Source organism: Entelurus aequoreus, linkage group LG23 (genome assembly GCF_033978785.1).
Source record: "Entelurus aequoreus isolate RoL-2023_Sb linkage group LG23, RoL_Eaeq_v1.1, whole genome shotgun sequence".
Taxonomy (NCBI): Eukaryota; Metazoa; Chordata; class Actinopteri; order Syngnathiformes; family Syngnathidae; genus Entelurus; species Entelurus aequoreus.
This window is the reverse complement of record NC_084753.1, coordinates 31743253-31763080: the sequence shown is the minus strand read 5'-3', so window position 1 is coordinate 31763080 and position 19828 is coordinate 31743253. Positions and strand designations below refer to the sequence as shown.

The 19828-nt window shown below is 40.5% G+C and overlaps 2 protein-coding genes across 2 annotated transcripts in view; both read left to right on the top strand.

Annotated features, from left to right (window-relative positions):
- The window catches only part of LOC133640669 (serine/threonine-protein kinase MRCK alpha-like), a 227817-nt gene that overhangs the window by 84227 nt on the left and 123762 nt on the right, over positions 1 to 19828 (top strand). The window contains 1 exon segment of the mRNA XM_062034224.1: positions 5002 to 5093. Coding sequence (XP_061890208.1) covers positions 5002 to 5093 — 92 coding nt within the window.
- LOC133641185 (uncharacterized) overlaps positions 17589 to 19828 on the top strand; it is a 13818-nt gene continuing 11578 nt past the window's right edge. Inside the window, exon 1 of the mRNA XM_062035119.1 lies at positions 17589 to 19828. This exon is cut by the window's right edge and continues 627 nt beyond it. Within this exon, the coding sequence (XP_061891103.1) occupies positions 17589 to 19828 (2240 nt within the window).

The following is a 19828-nucleotide window of genomic DNA, read 5'->3' as shown; positions in this document are numbered from 1 at the left end:
TTGTGTACATATTATGATAATATAATGGATATATAATTAATAATTATTTGTGAAATTTTAACTCCTACCTTGTTTACTTCCATAAAGTTTTTTAATCAATCAGAAATATCAAGCTGCTAAAATGTGACAAACATGGTGTGGAGAGTGTTTTTTGCATCTTACCCATCATGCCTTGCAGTGGATTTAAAATGGGTGTGATTTTGAATTTTTTTACAATATCCACAAAGTTCAGTGAGCAGGTTGTGTTATGTGTGACCATGAGTGTTGACTTTTTGTGCTGGTTGAATTTTTTTCCTGCACCATGACTAGGGAAGGTTGTGTGGATTGGGTTGTATAAGTGAATGCTGTGCTTGTCGTCTTTAGAAATTACACTCCATGGCCCGAGTCACTCACATTGTCCACAAAATGGCAACAAATAAGCAACTGTCAATTTGCCAGATATTCAAATTTAATAAACGCCATGACAGATCTACACCTGACATCCACTGTAATGATATCAAGTACAAGAGCGTATCTAGTCGATGATTAGATCATTTATTTTTTATTGTCACGAGATCTTTTTTCCTTTTTAAAAACATCATATTATGTTCATAAACTCAGGAAATACACACGAGGACTTTGAATACGACCAATGTATGATCTTGTACTACTTGGTATCGGATCGATACCTAAAGGTTTAATTTACCGTCAGATTTTTTGTTAAAATAAAGGCAATAATGCAATTTTTTTGTGGTCCCCTTTATTTAGAAAGGTATCAAAGTATCGAAATACAATACTAATCTCTAACATTGAGATTAATAAAGTGCAAACTTAAAACTTCTGTCTTGAATAAAATACTATAGAAGAGAAATGTAGCGTTGCATATTGCATGCAAATAAACTCAGATAAATCAATAAAGATACCTATAATTATTCAATAGTGTTACAAATCAATCAGATCAATAAGGTGACAACTTGAAACTTATTTCTTGAATGAAATACTTTTTAACAGCTTTTTTTTTTTTTTTACTGGCTCGAAGGGAATTGAACAATGTGACAACTATTTTTCCCTGCTAGTACTGCTATACGCCCTAAGTGTTTTGTCTGTTGAAGCTACACACGCTGCGTAGTACGGCATGTAGTACAGTGTGTAGTACGGCATGTAGTACAGTGTGTAGTACGGCATGTAGTACAGTGTGTAGTACGGCATGTAGTACAGTGTGTAGTACGACATATAGTACAGTGTGTAGTACAACATGCAGTGTTTCCCATAAACTGCCAAGATACCTGTGGCGGTGGGGGCGTGGCTATGGACGTGGTCACCATGACATCATCGTGTCATTTGCATAATTTACTACAATGATATGATTTTCTCTAAAAAGGCTAAAAAAATGTATACTTACTAATAATAATAACAGTTTTGTTTTAAACGTCCATCCATCCATCCATTTTACAATATAATTACAACACTTTATGTACATATTTATATACAGATTTGAACAATAAGTTATTCACTGAATATATATTTATTAATTGTGGTTCTTACAAAAAATATATCTTATAAAATATAAAAGCTAAAATGTCTCTTAAAGCTCTGCCCCTTTAATTAGTGCATACTAAATAATTTAACTTTAGCCTACTACTACAACCATATTATTTACCAGCAACATAAAGTGAAACAGAGGCAGAGGTGTCCTGCCACAGTCAGTAACAAATAAACAGAAAACAGTAGTGGTCAAATACAAATAAGGCAACAAGAGAAGTATCCTACACTTCTCTTTTGTAAAGTAAATCTGAACAGCCTATATGGGCATCTACATCAACTATATGATTTGCCTGAGAAGCTGGACAGGACCCAAAAAAATAAAAAATTTAAAAAAATGTAAAAAAAATTGTATTATTTGTGGCGGACGTAATTCTTTCGTGGCGGGCCACCACAAACAAATGAATGTGTGGGAAACACTGACATGTAGTACAGTCTGTGGTACGGTGTGTAGTATGGCATGTTTACAGTGTGTAGTACGGCGTGTGTACAGTGTGTAGTATGGCGTGTGTACAGTGTGTAGTACGGTGTGTGTTACAGTGTTTAGTACGGCATGTAGCACAGTGTGTAGTATGACATGTAGTACACTGTGTGGTATGCTGTGTAGTACAGTGTGTAGTGTACGGCGTGTAGTACAATGTGTTGTACGGCATGTAGCACAGTGTGTAGTACGAAATGTAGTACAGTGTTTAGTATGGCATGTAGTACGGCATGTAGCACAGTGTGTAGTACGGCATGTAGCACAGTGTGTAGTACGACATGTAGCACAGTGTGTAGTACGACTTGTAGCACAGTGTGTAGTACGACATGTAGTACGCTGTGTGCTATGCTGTGTAGTGCGGTGTGTGGTACAGTGTGTAGTACAGTGTGTGGTACGTCGTGCAGCAGTCCCATTACGTCAGCCCCACTTTATTAATGAGCACTTAATGAGCTAATGTGTTTGTTTCATTTCACCAGGCGTTTCCCCACCTTTTGAAGGTGTGAACATGTCATTTCCCTTTGATTTACTTGTGGTGTCTGTAAAGTCGTGGCACACACCCACACCGACACACAAGGGTAGCGGGGTGTGGACAAATGGCAAACTTGTCATATTGCATATCAGCAGGTTAAATATTTAACCTTACAAAGTCCAACTAAAAAGTCCATCTGTATAATAATAATAATAATAATAAGTAGAATTGGCAATTTCTGAAGAAATTTCGGGTGAATGCTCCAATGCTGAAGCTGAACTAAAATGCTGATGTAATGACTGAAATGTAGTATGAATCTCGAAATGCCAAATGTTGGTATATAGCTGAAAGAGTTGCCATACTTCCGAGAGGGTACAAAGTATCAGAATCCATGATTATGAGCGCTAAATATATGAAATTAGCTAAAACGCTAGTATGCAAAGTTAGCATGCTAACAGGGAAACCGCTAGCATACTTCAAAGATGGCGGCAAGTAACAAAATCCATGGTTATTTGATTAAGAAGTTAGCTATAAAGTTAGCAAACACATTTTTAGCGTTCTAACATTAGCATGATGGCAAGAGAACAGCTAGCACCTTTCTGCGATAGCACCAAGTGACGAGATCCATGATTATTAGGTTGAAGCTACACCTCACTCCTACCCACTTCTCCAAAGTGGGCTGCCTCAGGGTGGAGGACAGAGTGAAACAACTTGCACTGAGCCTAGTCTATAAAATCCGCTACACCTCCCTGATACCGAAGTACATGTCAAACTACTTCCATAACGTAAATAACCGCCATAACCACAACACCAAGGGGAGCTCCACTAACCACGTTAAACCCAGATTCCGATCTAACAAAGGTCTTAACTCATTCTCCTTCTATGCCACATCAATGTGGAATGCACTCCCAACAGGTGTAAAAGAAAGTGCATCTCTATCCTCCTTCAAAACCACACTAAAAGAACACCTCCAGGCAACTACAACCCTAAACTAACCCCATCCCCCACCACATCCCACCTTCCCTGATTGCAATTAATCCAATGTAAATAATCAAATGTATATACTCATTCTTATGCTTTCTGAGCTCACTATGTTCACTACTTGCTGTACATATCCTACCAAGCCAGACCTACACTGTTTCAATGTCCATTTCTCAGATGATATAATAGTTGATGACTGAAGTGCTGATATCAACCAAACCTAAATCCCCCCGCCCCAACCACCTCCACATCCCACCCCCCGGATTGTAAATAATGTAAATAATTCAAAGTATATACTCTGATGATTAACTTGTGTGATGACTGTATTATGCTGATAGTATATATTTGTACCACAAATTGATTACGTGGACCCCGACTTAAACAAGTAAACTTATTCGGGTGTTACCATTTAGTGGTACGGAATATGTACTGTATTGTGCTATCTACTAATAAAAGTCTCAATCAATCAAATCAATCAAAACGTACAAACTTAGCTAAAATGCTAGCATGAAACGTTAGAATGCAAATATTACTATGCTAACAGATGAAGGCCTGGCATACTTTTAAGATGGCGGCAAATAACTAAATTAATGATTATTATGTTGAAAACAACATATTTACTAAAATGGTAGCAAAAAAAAGTTAGCATTTTAATGTTAACATGCTAACATTAGCATGGCAACTAGGGAGTTATTTGAATTGCTCTCTACAAACGAGGGAAATGGTGACTTTCACTCACAATCCTTAAGTAAGACAAGAACACACATGCTTGACTTTTTTATGCATTCTAAAGTGCAAGTGGCCTAGTGCAGTGGTCCCCAACCACCGTGCCGCGGACCGATTGGTACACAAGAAATTAAAAAAAAAAAAAAAAAAAAAAGTTTTTATTTTTTTTAATTAAATCAACATAAAAAACACAATATAAACATTATATATCAATATAAATCAATACAGTCTGCAGGGATACAGTCCGTAAGTACACATGATTGTATTTCTTTATGAGAAATAAACAAAAAACAAAACAAATTCCACCATAACCCCCCCCTCAAGCGTTGACCGGTCCGCAGCTACAAAAAGGTTGGGGACCACTGGCCCAGTGGTTAGAGTGTCCGCCCTGAGATCGGTAGGTTGTGAGTTCAAACCCCGGTCGAGTCATACCAAAGACTATAAAAATGGGACCCATTACCTCCCTGCTTGGCACTCAGCATCAAGGGTTGGAATTGGGGGTTAAATCACCAAAAATGACTTCCGGGCGCGGCACCGCTGCTGCTCACTGCTCCCCTCACCTCCCAGGGGATGATCAAGGGTGATGGGTCAAATGCAGAGGATAAATTTCACCACACCTAGTGTGTGTGTGACAATCATTGGTACTTTAACTTAACTTAACTTAACTTTGGTGCGTGCGTGCGTGCGTAAAGCTGGCCCTGTGAACAACCACTAAAAAGTTCAGATTTGACAAAAAAGTCCGAATTGGACATCCCGCCCTGCAGTGTGAGCATAGCCTAAAAGTCACCACTTGAACTTGACCTTACCTTTTTCTTCTCCACAGCCAAACCCTTCACGTCCAAAGTGAAGCAGATGCGCCTGCACAAAGAAGACTTTGAAATCCTCAAAGTGATTGGACGAGGAGCCTTTGGAGAGGTAATGTACCTTTTTTTATGTCTTAAAGTAGCAGTAGAGTGTAAAAACAAGTTGACTTTATACACTTGTGTTTCATTGTATCCATTCAACCATATGCAATTGTGTTTACGATCTGCAAAACGTGTGAAAATACCGTTTGAACATCGCAAAATACCACAAATTCAGGCTGCCATTTTGAATATTCCGCTCTGAATACCTTCGGTAATTTCCGTAGATTCTACGTCACTGTAGTCACACTTCTGCACTCTGATCAATCTCACTGGAAATACACCGAAACGTGAAAGATGTGCTGTTTATCATTCACAGTCCTTATGAAAGACAAGAACACACATGCTTGACTTTTTTATGCATTCTAAATAGAGATAAATGCTTTAAAATTTAATATCGGAAATTATCGGTATCCATCCATCCATCCATTTTCTACCGCTTATTCCCTTCGGGGTCGCGGGGGGCGCTGGAGCCTATCTCAGCTACAATCGGGCGGAAGGCGGGGTACACCCTGGACAAGTCGCCACCTCATCGCAGGGCTAACACAGATAGACAGACAACATTCACACTCACATTCACACACTAGGGCCAATTTAGTGTTGCCAATCAACCTATCCCCAGGTGCATGTCTTTGGAGGTGGGAGGAAGCCGGAGTACCCGGAGGGAACCCACGCAGTCACGGAGAGAACATGAAAGATCCCGAGGCCGGGATTGAACTCACGACTACTCAGGACCTTCGTATTGTGAGGCAGATGCACTAGCCCCTCTGCCATCGGTATCGGTTTCAAAATTATCGGTATCGGTTTCAAAAAGTAAAACGTATTGCTTTTTAAAACGCCGCTGTGTACACGGACGTAGGGAGGAGTACAGAGCGCCAATAAACCTTAAAGGCACTGCCTTTGCGTGCCGGCCCAGTCACATAATATCTACGGCTTTTCACACACACAAGTGAATGCAAGGCATACTTGGTCAACAGCCGTATAAACAACTTTATTACTGTTACAAATATGCGCCACACTGTGAACCCACACCAAACAAGAATGACAAACACATTTCGGGAGAACATCCGCACCGTAACACAACATAAACACAACAGAACAAATACCCAGAACCCCTTGCAGCACTAACTCTTCCGGGACGCTACAATATACACCCCCGCTAACCCCTACCCCCCACCTCAACCCCGCCCACCTCAACCTCCTCCCTGTCCCAAATTCCAAGCTGCTGTTTTGAGGCATGTTAAAAAAAATAATGCACTTTGTGACTTCAATAATAAATATGGCAGTGCCATGTTGGCACTTTTTTCCATAACTTGAGTCGATTTAATTTGGAAAACCTTGTTACATTGTTTAATGCATCCAGCGGGGCATCACAACAAAATTAGGCATAATAATGTGTTAATTCCACGACTGTATATATCAATATCGGTTGATATCGGAATCGGTAATTAAGAGTTGGACAATATCGGGTATCGGCAAAAAAGCCATTATCGGACATCTCTAATAATCGTTGTTGGCTCTCACAAACTCTGCTTGACTAGCATTGTTGTTGATGGGTAAGGGATCTGTGGTTCCTCCTCTACATCACAGATCAGGTGACTGGCTCATTCTCTTCTCAAAATAGCTTGGGAATCTCTGTGAGATTAATACTAATTTGATCATATCTATTTACTCGCAAACTTTGTTAGTCTGTTGGTGTCATAAATCAGATATATATGATAATAGCTTCAATACAGAGGCAACTTGATTTCCATTCTACCGGTAATTTAAATGCTCAACATCGCCTTGTAACAATCTCACTGCTTAGAACCTGCAACATGGTGAAAACGGGGGTCAGGGGTCAGTCTGAAGCCTCTTTTCAATCATGTGTCCAAATCCAGTTTGTGGGTTTTGTCTACCTGTCTGCTTTGACAGACGACTTGTCAAAATCTAGAACTCGTTCCTTGAGGCAGAGGTTTTTGTAAGACGATACCAAGACGATACATAGCGGTAAAAGGACTACCCTGTTATTCCTTAATACCTTGATAGCTGAGCTATAAGAAGCAGAAAGCCGTGAGAGGGTCTTGCTTTCTTGACGCATTCCAGTCGCAATGAGCTGTATTGGTCTGCTGCTTGAGCATGACTCCACTTGCAGCTCAAACAAAACATGTCAGTTCTCCATTCAGAGCCAAGCCGTTGCAGATATATAGCAGTGATGTAGGTGAGTTTTATACATGCATACAGGGAAGGTGGAGGTCATTGTATCACTAGGTTTTCATGTTGGAAGGACAAGCTTCAGTTAATATTAGGGGTGTAACGGTACACAAAAATTTCGGTTCGGTACGTACCTCGGTTTAGAGGTCACGGTTCGGTTCATTTTCGGTACTGTAAGAAAACAACAAAATATAAATTTTTTGGTTATTTATTTACCAAATTTGCAAAATCTTCCACCAAAAATATTTTTGTTAGTGGAATATTTGATGTGAAGTAATCGGAACCTTGGATAGGTCAATAATTCATAATAACATTGATTTTGATTCAATATTATGTTTTGAGCAATGACCGTTTGAAAGAAAAAAAAAAACAGCTTTGTTTTATTAGTCAACATTGCAACTTTTTCTAAATTACATTTAACCTTTAAGCTTTTTTTTTTCACTTTTGTTATGTTTTTGTTTATTTTAATAGTATTTTTAGAATGTGCCGTGGGCCTTTAAAACATTAAATTTTAATGTTACCTTATTATCATCACTGTCAATCACTAAACAATTTGAACTCCTTGCCCTGCAGCTTGAATTCTCACATGGCCAACCTCTCGCAATTGTAGGCTGTTATAGACCTCCCTCTGCCTCCACTGAAGCTCTTGCCTCGCTTGAATCCTTTATGAGTGGGTTAAAAGCTAGTGAACTTCTCTTGGTTGGTGATTTAAATTTTGACTGGTTGACTTCCTCTTCTGATAACCTTAAAGCTGTATGCAACTCACTAAACTTAACTCAATTAATCACTTCCCCAACTCGACCCAATACTAAAAACTCCTCAAAATCATCTTTACTTGATCTAATTCTAACCAACGCTCCCCATAAGTACACTGGCACTGGGGTGTTTGCCAATGACTTGAGTGACCATTGTACAATTGCAGCTGTAAGAAACTGCAAGCTACCAAAATCAAAACCCACTATTACATGCAAAATAAATATTAAAAACTTTTGCCTCCCAGCTTTTATATACGATTTAGCTGCCTTTCAGTGGAACAGAGTTGCTTTAATTGATGATATTGAGATAGCGTTGAAATACTTTTATAATGAATTTCAACGTATAGTCAATAAACATGATCCCTTTCGAAAACTTAGAGTTAAAGGTCGAAATAATCCCTGGTTTTCCTCTGCAATTGGAAACCTTCTCAAAGAGAGAGACGTTGCTTGGGCCAGGGCTCGAAAAACAAAGACAGAGGCTGACTGGCTTAGCTTTCGCCAGCTTAGAAATAAATGTACTTCGCTTGTTAAGAGGGCCAAGTCTAATTTTTACCTGCATGAATGCAAAAAACATATAAATGATCCCAAAAAGTTTTGGCAAACCATAAAAGCTTCTTTAAATCATGTGACAACAAATGACTTTCCAAGTCCTTTAATTACTCAATCTGGTACTTAGTCTGATAAGACAACTATATCAAATGGTTTTAATGAGTATTTTGTTTCTGCCGGATCCTTGTTTGAGTCGTTGAATCCTCAATTGTCAAATGTTGGTTTAACTAATGTTAATATACCAAATACACCACAGGTTGTAAATAGACGCAGCACCTGCACTTTTGAGTTCACACCTGTATCAATATCCGAGGTAAACAGTGCACTAAAGAGCCTGGACACAACTAAAGCAGCAGGACCTGACCAAATTGAACCCTTTTCCTTAAAATTGGCTGCTGATTTTGTTGCTGAGCCTCTCTCGCATATTTTTAACCTAAGTCTAAAAAGTAAAAGCATTCCAAAAATCTGGAAATCAGCCTTTGTTCTTCCCCTGCTAAAAGGGGGTGAACCCACAAATATAAATAATTACAGACCAATTTCTAAATTATGCATTTTAGCAAAATTGTTTGAGAAGATCATCAGTAACCAGCTAGAGGATTTTTTAGAATCAAACAATATTTTATCTCCATTTCAATCTGGTTTTAGAAAACAGCATAGCACTATTACAGCTGCTCTTAAGGTCCTCAATGATTTAATCGAGGCTGTAGACGGCAAGAAATATTGTGTCGCCCTATTTATTGATTTGTCAAAAGCATTTGACACAGTAGACCACAGTCTGTTAATTCAAGCCCTTCATCACGTTGGATTATCTAAAAATGCAGCTGCTTGGTTCACAGACTATCTCTCCAGCAGAACACAACGTGTACAGGTGGCTGGGACCACCTCTTCATTACTGGACATTACCAAAGGCGTTCCACAAGGCTCAGTGCTGGGGCCCATTTTATTTTCTATCTACATAAATAATCTTTGTAATAATTTGTCAAATGCAATGTACCATTTTTATGCAGACGACACCATTATTTATTGCTGTTCAACCTCCATCACTCAGGCTTTTGAGTTTTTACAAGTTGCTTTTGATGTCATCCAGGCTCGCTTATTTGATCTTAAATTGGTTTTAAATACAGATAAAAGCAAGGTAATGGTTTTTTCTCATTCAAGGGTGCTACTGGAAAATATTCCAAATATTGTAACATCAAATGGAAACCCTATAGAGCAGGTCTTAAATTACAAGTACTTGGGTTTTACTCTTGATCAGGAGCTTTCATTTAAAGCCCATATTAACAACTTGGTCTCTAAGCTTAGGGTAAAGCTTGGTTTCTTTTTTAGAAATAAAAACTGCTTCTCTCTTAAAGTCAGAAAGAAATTGGTGACAGCAACTATCTTGCCTGTAATTGATTACGGAGACGTGCTTTATTTTAGTGCTTCATCTAAATGCCTCCAGTCCTTGGACACTGTTTTTCATTCAGCACTAAGATTTGTTACTGGCTGTCGTAGTCTCACCCACCATTGTCAACTGTATATGAAGTCAGACTTATCTTCATTGAGTGCACGCAGATACACACATTGGCTGACTATCATTTATAAGGCTCTTTTAGGTTTAATACCTCCATACTTGTGTACTCTGTTACAAAGAAAAAGCAGCTCTTATGCGTTACGTTCTAACAATTTGTATGTTTTAACTGTTCCTCATGTACGGACTGAATTTGGCAAAAGAGCTTTTGGCATTGCTGCCCCTATGGCATGGAATGCATTGCAGACGAAACTGAAACTTACAGAACTACTTCCATTTGGAGCCTTCCGTTCTGTCCTGAGGGACAAACAGCGAGAGACGTTTGCACAGTGCCTGTGTTTTTAAAGATGTAAATCTCTGTTGTTTTACAGTTCTCTTATGTATTTTAAAATGTATGTCTTAATGTATTATTTTTGAAACTGCTCTGTGACATGTGCTGTTGACCTCTTGGCCAGGTCACCCTTGTGAAAGAGATCTTGATCTCAATGGGTTTTCTTATCTGGTTAAATAAAGGTTCTATTAGCTGTGGGCCGCAAATGGCCTCCGGGGCACACTTTTGACACCCCTGCTATAGAAAATAAAAAATTAAATCTGATAAATCTATGGATAAAAAGCAGAGACTGGCGATGCATGCGCGTTTATCATAATTCTCTCGCTCTCTCTGTCTCTGCCCCTCCCTCACCAATGCTGCTGCGCGCACAATTTTGTTTTCAACCCCTTCTTAACCCTGAATGTACATTGAAAATACACGCAACCCTAACTCAAAATGCCAGACATTTGAGGCATTTAAGAAACTCCGCCCTGACAGCTCCGCAAAAGAGGACATGTCCGGTGAAAAGAGGACGTATGGTCAGTCTATCCTAGCCCGTTAGCTGCTAGCATGCCGTGTGTTGTGCCTCGGTGTGCATTGTTTACACAACGTACGTTACGCTACTTAATATATCCATGTGGAAACTCGTTCGGTACACCTCCAAACCGAACCGGAACCCCCGTACCGAAACGGTTCAATACAAATACACGTACCGTTACCCCCCTACGTGATATGGACCAAAACTGATACCGCGGTATTTTTAGTCCGAACACTTGCTTCAGGTTGCCACTGAGAAGAACTATTTCTTGCAGGTTTAGTGCCAGGAAGTTGCGTGGTCTGTGTAACATTTATTTGGTCTGTTATTCTTATTTAAGTGTGGAAATGAATATATGTTATGCAGTAATTATTATTTGAAATTTATTGGATCAAATTGTTGTTTTAAAGCAGCACATTTGCTATATTTCGTTATTTATTTTAGTTATACAGTCCTGCACTGTAGTCCCTACCTGTTGTTTCCGGAAAAGAAAAGATGAACGCGGCGAAGGCCTACAGTGCGTTTGAAAAACATTTTTAAAACTGCCATACTATCGCGGTAACTTTTCCTGTTTTATCTACAATTTCTTTGCTCTCTGCAGCACTCGTCTAGTTTCTCTTCTCACGCCGCGCATGAAAGCAACAGCGGGACAGCGAGACGGCGCAACCAAACTTGAAATTTGGCACTGTTACACGATTTCGCTGTTTAACGTGACCACTTCCTGTTTTACAGACTCAGTGTGCTTCATTCGTTCCGACCACAAAACCTACAGATCTATCGAACGTTTTATCGAACACATTTTATATTGATATCGATGACATGTCTATCGCGATGTTTATTGACATCGTTTTATCGGCCCAGCCTTAGCTATAATCTACGTGAAGGAGCCCACAACTGTTTTCATTTGAATGTTCACAATATTTCATGGTTGCTCACCAGGAAACCTGACAATGTATTAAATCCATAAAGTGTTGTATGCTCCCTTACATGTCATACAGATATGGAAGGATTAGGGTTGTGCGGTATGCCGGTATTAGTATAGTACCGCGATACTAATGAATCATTTTCGGTACTATACCACCTCTAAAAAATACCGGTCAAAATGTAAACAAACTCCATTGGTGGATCTACACCTAACATTCACTGAAATAATACCAAGTACAGTAGCGTATCTAGTCGATATTATAACATCTTCTTTCGTTTAAAAAAAAATTATATTATGTTTATAGACTCGGGAAATATGTCCCTGGACACATGAGGACTTTGAATATAAACAATGTATGATCCTGTAACGACTTGGTATCAGATTTATACCCAAATTTGTGGTATCATCCAAAACTAATGTAAAGTATCAAACAACAGAAGAATAAGTGAATATTACATTTTAACAGAAGTGTAGATAGAACATGTTAAGAGAGAAAGTAAGCAGATATTAACAGCAAATGAACAAGCACATTAATAATTCATTTTCTACCACTTGTCCTTAATAATCTTGACAAAATAATAGAACTGCATACGTCAGCAGCTAAATTAGGAGCCTTTGTTTGCTTACTTACTAATAAAAGACAAGTTGTCTAGTACGTTCAGTATTTTATTTAAGGATAAACTTGCAATAAGAAACATATGTTTAATGTACCGTAATATTCTTTTTTTTTTTTTAAATGAAGCCAATAATGCAATTTTTTGTGGTCCAGTGTTTCCCACACATTCATTTATTTGTGGCGGCCCGCCACGAAAGAATTACGTCCGCCACAAATAAAAAACTTAATACATTTATTTTTTTTTGTTGTTGTTTTTTTTTGTCCTGTCCAGCTTCTCAGGCAAATCATATATTTGATGTAGATGCCCATATAGGCTGTTCAGATTTACTTTACAAAAGAGAAGTGTAGGATACTTCTCTTGTTGCCTTATTTGTGTTTGACCACTACTGTTTTCTGTGTATTTATTACTGACTGTGGCAGGACACCTCTGCCTCTGTTTCACTTTATGTTGCTGGTAAATAATATGGTTGTAGTAGTAGGCTAAAGTTAAATTATTTAGTATGCACTAATTAAAAGGGCAGAGCTTTAAGAGACATTTTAGCTTTTATATTTTATAAGATATATTTTTTGTAAGAACCACAATGAATAAATATATTTCAGTGAATAACTTATTGTTCAAATCTGTATATAAATATGTACATAAAGTGTTGTAATTATATTGTAAAATGAATGGATGGACGTTTAAAACAAAACTGTTATTATTAATTAGTAAGTATACATTTTTTGAGCCTTTTTAGAGAAAATCATATCATTGTAGTAAATTATGCAAATTACTCGATGATGTCATGGTGACCACGCCTGTGGCCACGCCCCCACCGCCACAGGTATCTTGGCAGTTTATGGGAAACACTGTGGTCCCCTTTTATTTAGAAAAGTACCGAAAAGTATGGAAATAATGTTGGTACCGGTACCAAGATATTGGTAACAGGACAACACTAGGAAGGATATAAAAAACTAGAGGCGGAGAAGCCAGCAAAAAGGGAGATTGATGGCCGGAAATACATTTGGACACACCTGCCAGCATGTAGCTGCAGTACCCACACAATACACTAATGTCCTCACTTGAGCTACTGCAGCCTCGGCTGGAATGTGCATGTGTGAGTCGTGTGTGTGCGTGTGTGTTTCGGCCTTTTGTTCAGGTTTGTCCTGGGACTCGTGCAAAGGTGCAACCTAGTGGTAGCATTCCGCTGTCAGCTTATCCAGAGTGACATCAAAGCCATGGCCATTATTCCATCATGCACTATTTAATCACCTTACTGAAAGACTTTTTGAAGTCAGCAGAACAATTAAGAGGAATCCAGACAAATATGCACACCATTCTGAACAATGCACCTGCCCCCCCCCCCCCCACACTCCTGTTACCAGCTAACTTGTAGTCATTGACCTTCCCTCAGTCCTGTCACACGGGTTATCAACGTCACGGGCGGGCCCAAGCCTCTCTGAGTTGACTTTGAACCAGAGGCGCGATAAACCACCATGGTCGCTCAAACTTGGGGGTAGTTTCGGCAAGGCATGTTTATTTATAGAGCACAACTTGTACACAGGGCGGGTCAAAGTGCTTTGCAGAAAAGTACAAGAAGAACATAATCGTGATTCAAATCAAACAGTGTGTTCAGGAGTTCCTGACCTCTTTGACCTCATGGGCCAAACTTTTCCACTACACAGGGCCCACTCAAATATTAACTGAATTAATAATCTTACTCTTGATTTTAATCGTATTCAATAATTATATATAACCTACTTAAAGTTTACAACCTTCCATCCATCCATCCATCCATCTTCAACCGCTTATCCGGAATCGGGTCGCGGGGACAGCAGCTCCAGCAAAGACCCCCAGACTTCCCTCTCCAGAGCAACATTTGCGACTTCCTCCTGGGGAATCCCGAAGCGTTCCCAGGCCAGAGAGGAGATGTAATCCCCCCATCTGGTCCTTGGCCTGCCGCGGGGCCTCCTCCCAGTGGGACGTGCAACGAGGACCTCCCTAGGGAGACGCTCGTGAGGCATCCGCACGAGATGCCCGAACCACCTAAGCTGGCTCCTTTCCAAGCGAAGGAGCAGCGGCTCTACTCCGAGTCTCTCTCGGGTGACTGCACTTCTCACCCTATCTCTAAGGGAGATGCCAGCCACCCTTCTGAGGAAACTCATTTCGGCCGCTTGTATCCGCGATCTTATTCTTTCGGTCATTACCCACACTTCATGACCATAGGTGAGAGTAGGAATGTAGATAGCTCGGTAGACCGAGAGCTTTGCCTTCTGGCTCAGCTCCCGTTTCGTCACAACAGTGCGGCAGAGAGACTGCAATACTGCCCCAGCTGCTCCGATTCTCCGGCTGATTTCCTTCTCCATCTTTCCCTCACTCGTGAACAAGACCCCGAGATACTTAAACTCCTCCACCTGGGACAGAGTCCTGTCCCCTACCCGGACTGTACAAACCATCGGTTTCCTGCTGAGAACCATGGCCTCAGATTTGGAGATGCTGATCCTCATTCCAGCCGCTGAACACTCGGCTGCGAACCGATCCAGTGAGAGCTGAAGGTCACGAACCGAAGGTGCCATCAGGACCACATCATCTGCAAACAGCAGTGACGCAACCTTTAGCCCCCCGAGACGTATACCCTCTCCGCCATGGCCACGACTCCGCCTAGAAATCCTGTCCATGAAAATCACAAACAGGATAGGTGACAGAGCGCAGCCCTGGCGGAGACCAACCCCCACTGGAAACGGATCCGACTTACATCCAAGCACCCGGACACAACTCTCGCTTTGGTTGTACAGAGATTGGATGGCCCTTAGCAGGGTTCCCCTCACTCCGTACTCCCTCAGCACCTCCCACAAGATCTCCCGAGGGACGCGGTCATACGCCTTCTCCAAATCCACAAAACACATGTAGACTGGATAGGCATACTCCCAGGCCCTCTCCAGGATTCCCGCAAGCGTAAAGAGTTGGTCAGTTGTTCCACGACCAGGACGGAATCCACATTGCTCCTCTTGAATCTGAGGTTCGACTATCGGCCGGACCCTCCTTTCCAGTACCTTGGCGTAAACTTTCCCAGGGAGGCTGAGTAGTGTGATACCCTTTACAACCTTGTCAAATGTTAATCACTAAGATTATTATCAAGGCTTGGTTCAGACTGATTACAAAAATAAATACTAATCAAATATACTGCTAGAGAAGGGACTCATAAAAAGGGATGAAAATAAATTTACATGCAACTACTCAGTGCTAAAATTGTTAAATTATATGTTTGTTAAACTGTCACTAAAATTAACTTGAAAATTAAATTACAGCTTCACAACTTTCGTCATGATGTTTGCGCTTAAGAAACTTCTATGACTTTAGCTCCAGACTTCTTCTGTTTGTTTGATATTGTCATTACTGCCGCAAGTGGTGGGAAAGTGTATTACAACTGAGTACCGCTGCGGCTCATACAAAGCACAGCCGAGAAATAGACATTTTTCATCAGGAATACAGAAACAAGCGCGCCAGTTAGTTAACTGTCTATATAGCTTCCTTGTCGCCTCTGTTGTCCACCTTGCTGCGGATCTCATTACAATCCCAACGCTGTTATTTCCGAACTAGTTGGAGTTGTTGAGTATTTTATATTAATACAAAGATATATTATATTAGTTTGTGTAAGTGTATATATGTGTACATATATGTATGTGTATAAATGTATACGTTTATATGAATGTGTATATTTATGTATAAGTGTATGTATGTATATATGTAAATGTATAAATGTATATGTGTATATATGTATATGTGTATGTATATATATGTGTGTATGTAAGTAAATATATGTATAAATATACAAACATACATATGTATATATGTATATATATATATATATATATATATATATATATATATATATATATATATATATATATATATATATGTATATATATATATATATATATATATATATATATATATATGTATGTATATGTGTATATATATATATATATATATATATATATATATATATGTATGTATATGTTATTAATAATATAATACATACTTGGATATAAGCACCTTTTGAGGAAAAAAACAGAAAATTAAGGAAAAAAAACAGGAAAATTGAGAAAAAAACAGGAAAACCAAGAAAAAAAAAGAAAAATTGAGAGGAAAAAAGTGCTGCCATGCAAACAAAGAACATTATATATGTATATATGTATGTATATATGTGTGTGTGTGTGTGTGTATATATATATATATATATATATATATATATATATATATATATATATATATATATATATATATATATATATATATACATATGTATGTATATATGTATGTATATATGTATATATATATATACATATATATGTATGTATATATATATATATATACAGTATATGTATATATATATTTATATATATCTATATGTATATATATATATGTATATATATATGTATACATATATGTATATATATATATATATATATATATATATATATATATATATATATATATATATATATATATATATATATATATATATAATGTATATATATGTATATATATATATATAATAATAAATAAATTATAAATGGGTTGTACTTGTATAGCGCTTTTCTACCTTCAAGGTACTCAAAGCGCTTTGACAGTATTTCCACATTCACCCATTCACACACACATTCACACACTGATGGCGGGAGCTGCCATGCAAGGCGCTAACCAGCAGCCATCAGGAGCAAGGGTGAAGTGTCTTGCCCAAGGACACAACGGACATGACTAAGATGGTAGAAGGTGGGGATTGAACCCCAGTAACCAGCAACCCTCCGATTGCTGGCACGGCCACTCTACCAACTTCGCCACGCCATATACATATACGTATACGTATACATATATATATGTATATATATATATATATATACATATATGTATATATACCTGATGAGACGGAGGAGGATCTAGGCCCGGACACTCCCCACAGTGCCCAGAACCTCCAAGCACCACCGGCGCAACCCCAAAGCAGACCGTCAGAGCATCGTCGGATATTGTGGCCCGCTGCCAACAAGGAGTCAGAGTGGAAACAGTTTGATGAAGATGTTAATACAGCCCTGGAAGCAACAGCCAAGGGTAATGTGGACCAGAGGCTCAAGACAATGAGCACATTCATAATTGGCATTGCATCAGACAGGTTTGGCATAAAGGAAGAACGTGCCACCAAGACTACCACTGCAGCACCAATTCCAAACCGGCGGGAAACCAAGATTTCCCAACTCAGACAAGAACTGAGAGTACTCAGGAGCCAGTACAGGAAGGCAAGCGAGAATGAGAAGGCAGCCTTGGCAGAACTGAGGGGTGTGGTAAGGGATAGGCTACTCACCCTGCGACGTGCCGAGTGGCACAGGAAGAGAGGCAAGGAAAGGGCCCGCAAGCGCAGTGCCTTCATTGCAAATCCATTTGGATTCACAAAGAAGCTGCTGGGAGAGAAACGCAGTGGTCAACTCTCCTGTCCCGAGGAGGAAATCAACCTCCACATCAAGAACACCTACAGCGACGGCATGAGAGAGCAAGACCTCGGCCACTGTGCAGCCCTCATATGCCCACCAGAACCCTGCATCCTGTTCGACATCAGTGAACCCACCCTGAAGGAAGTTAAAGAGGCAATCAAATCTGCCAGAACAGCATCAGCACCAGGCCCAAGTGGAGTTCCGTACAAGGTTTTCAAACAGTGTCCCCGCCTGTTGGAGCGTCTTTGGAAGATCTTCCGGGTGATCTGGAAAAGAGGGAAAGTACCTCAGCAGTGGACGTACGCAGAGGGAGTATGGATTCCCAAGGAGGAAAACGCAAGGAACATCGAGCAGTTTAGGACAATCTCCCTCCTCAGTGTTGAGTGCAAGACCTTCTTCAAAATCGTTTCCAATCGCCTCATGGGATTTCTCCTGAAGAACACCTATATTGACACCTCGGTGCAGAAGGGAGGAGTCCCAGGAGTTCCAGGGTGCATCGAACACACTGGTGTGGTAACACAGCTGATCCGTGAGGCACGAGAGAACAGAGGCGATTTGACAGTACTGTGGCTGGACCTCGCCAATGCTTATGGATCAATTCCACACAAGTTGGTGGAGTTGTCTCTGAGCAGATACCACGTTCCAGAGAAGATTTGCAATCTCATCCTCGACTATTACAACAACTTTAGTCTGAGGGTGTCCTCTGGCACTTCAACATCAGATTGGCATCGTCTAGAGAAAGGTATCATCACAGGCTGTACAATCTCTGTGTCCCTGTTTGCACTGGCCATGAATATGCTTGTGAAGTCTGCGGAAGTAGAGTGCAGAGGCCCTTTGTCCAAATCCGGCACCCGGCAACCTCCGATTAGAGCATTCATGGATGATCTCACGGTAACCACAACATCAGTGTCTGGTTGCAGATGGCTCCTTCAAGGCCTTGATCGACTCATTAGTTGGGCAAGAATGAGTTTCAAGCCCTCTAAGTCCAGGTCCTTGGTCTTAAGAAAAGGAAAGGTAACCGACCGCTTTCGCTTCAGTCTGGCAGACACCCAAATTCCATCTGTGTTAGAAAAGCCAGTGAAGAGCCTGGGCAAGCTCTTCACTGGTGATCTGAAGGATACCGCTGCACGTCAAGCTACCAGCGATAACCTCAACATGTGGCTCTCAGCTGTGGACAAGTCAGGACTTCCTGGGAAGTTCAAGGCCTGGATATATCAGCATGGCATCCTGCCTCGTCTCCTCTGGCCGCTGCTAATGTACGAATTCCCAATGACCATCGTGGAGGGATTTGAGAGGAAGATCAGCTCGTCCCTGCGCAGGTGGCTGGGTCTGCCACGGAGCCTAAGCAGCTTTGCTTTGTTTGGGCACAACACCAAGCTGCAGCTTCCTTTCAGTAGTCTGGCAGAGGAGTTCAAGGTTTCCCGGGCCAGAGAAGTCCTGCTCTACAGAGATTCTGCTGATGGGAAAGTATCTTCAGCAGGTGTGGAGGTCAGAACAGGAAGGAAGTGGCGTGCCCAGGATGCAGTGGAGCGGGCAGAGGCGAGGCTGCGGCACAGCACCCTGGTGGGAACCATAGCCACTGGTCGGGCTGGGCTGGGTAGCAACACCAAACCAAACTACAGCAGAGCCAGAGGAAAGGAAAGAAGAAAGCTTGTCCAAGAGGAGGTTCGCGCCGAGGTGGAGGAGGCTCGCTTCAGCAGAGTGGTGGGAATGAGCAAGCAGGGGGCCTGGACCAAGTGGGAGCACATAGCTGGTCGCAAGATCACCTGGACCGAACTCTGGAAAGCGGAGCCACACCAGTTTAAGTTCTTGGTCCAGTCAGTTTATGATGTCCTCCCAAGCCCTGCTAACCTGTTCACCTGGGGCCTGATAGACGCACCTGTGTGCCA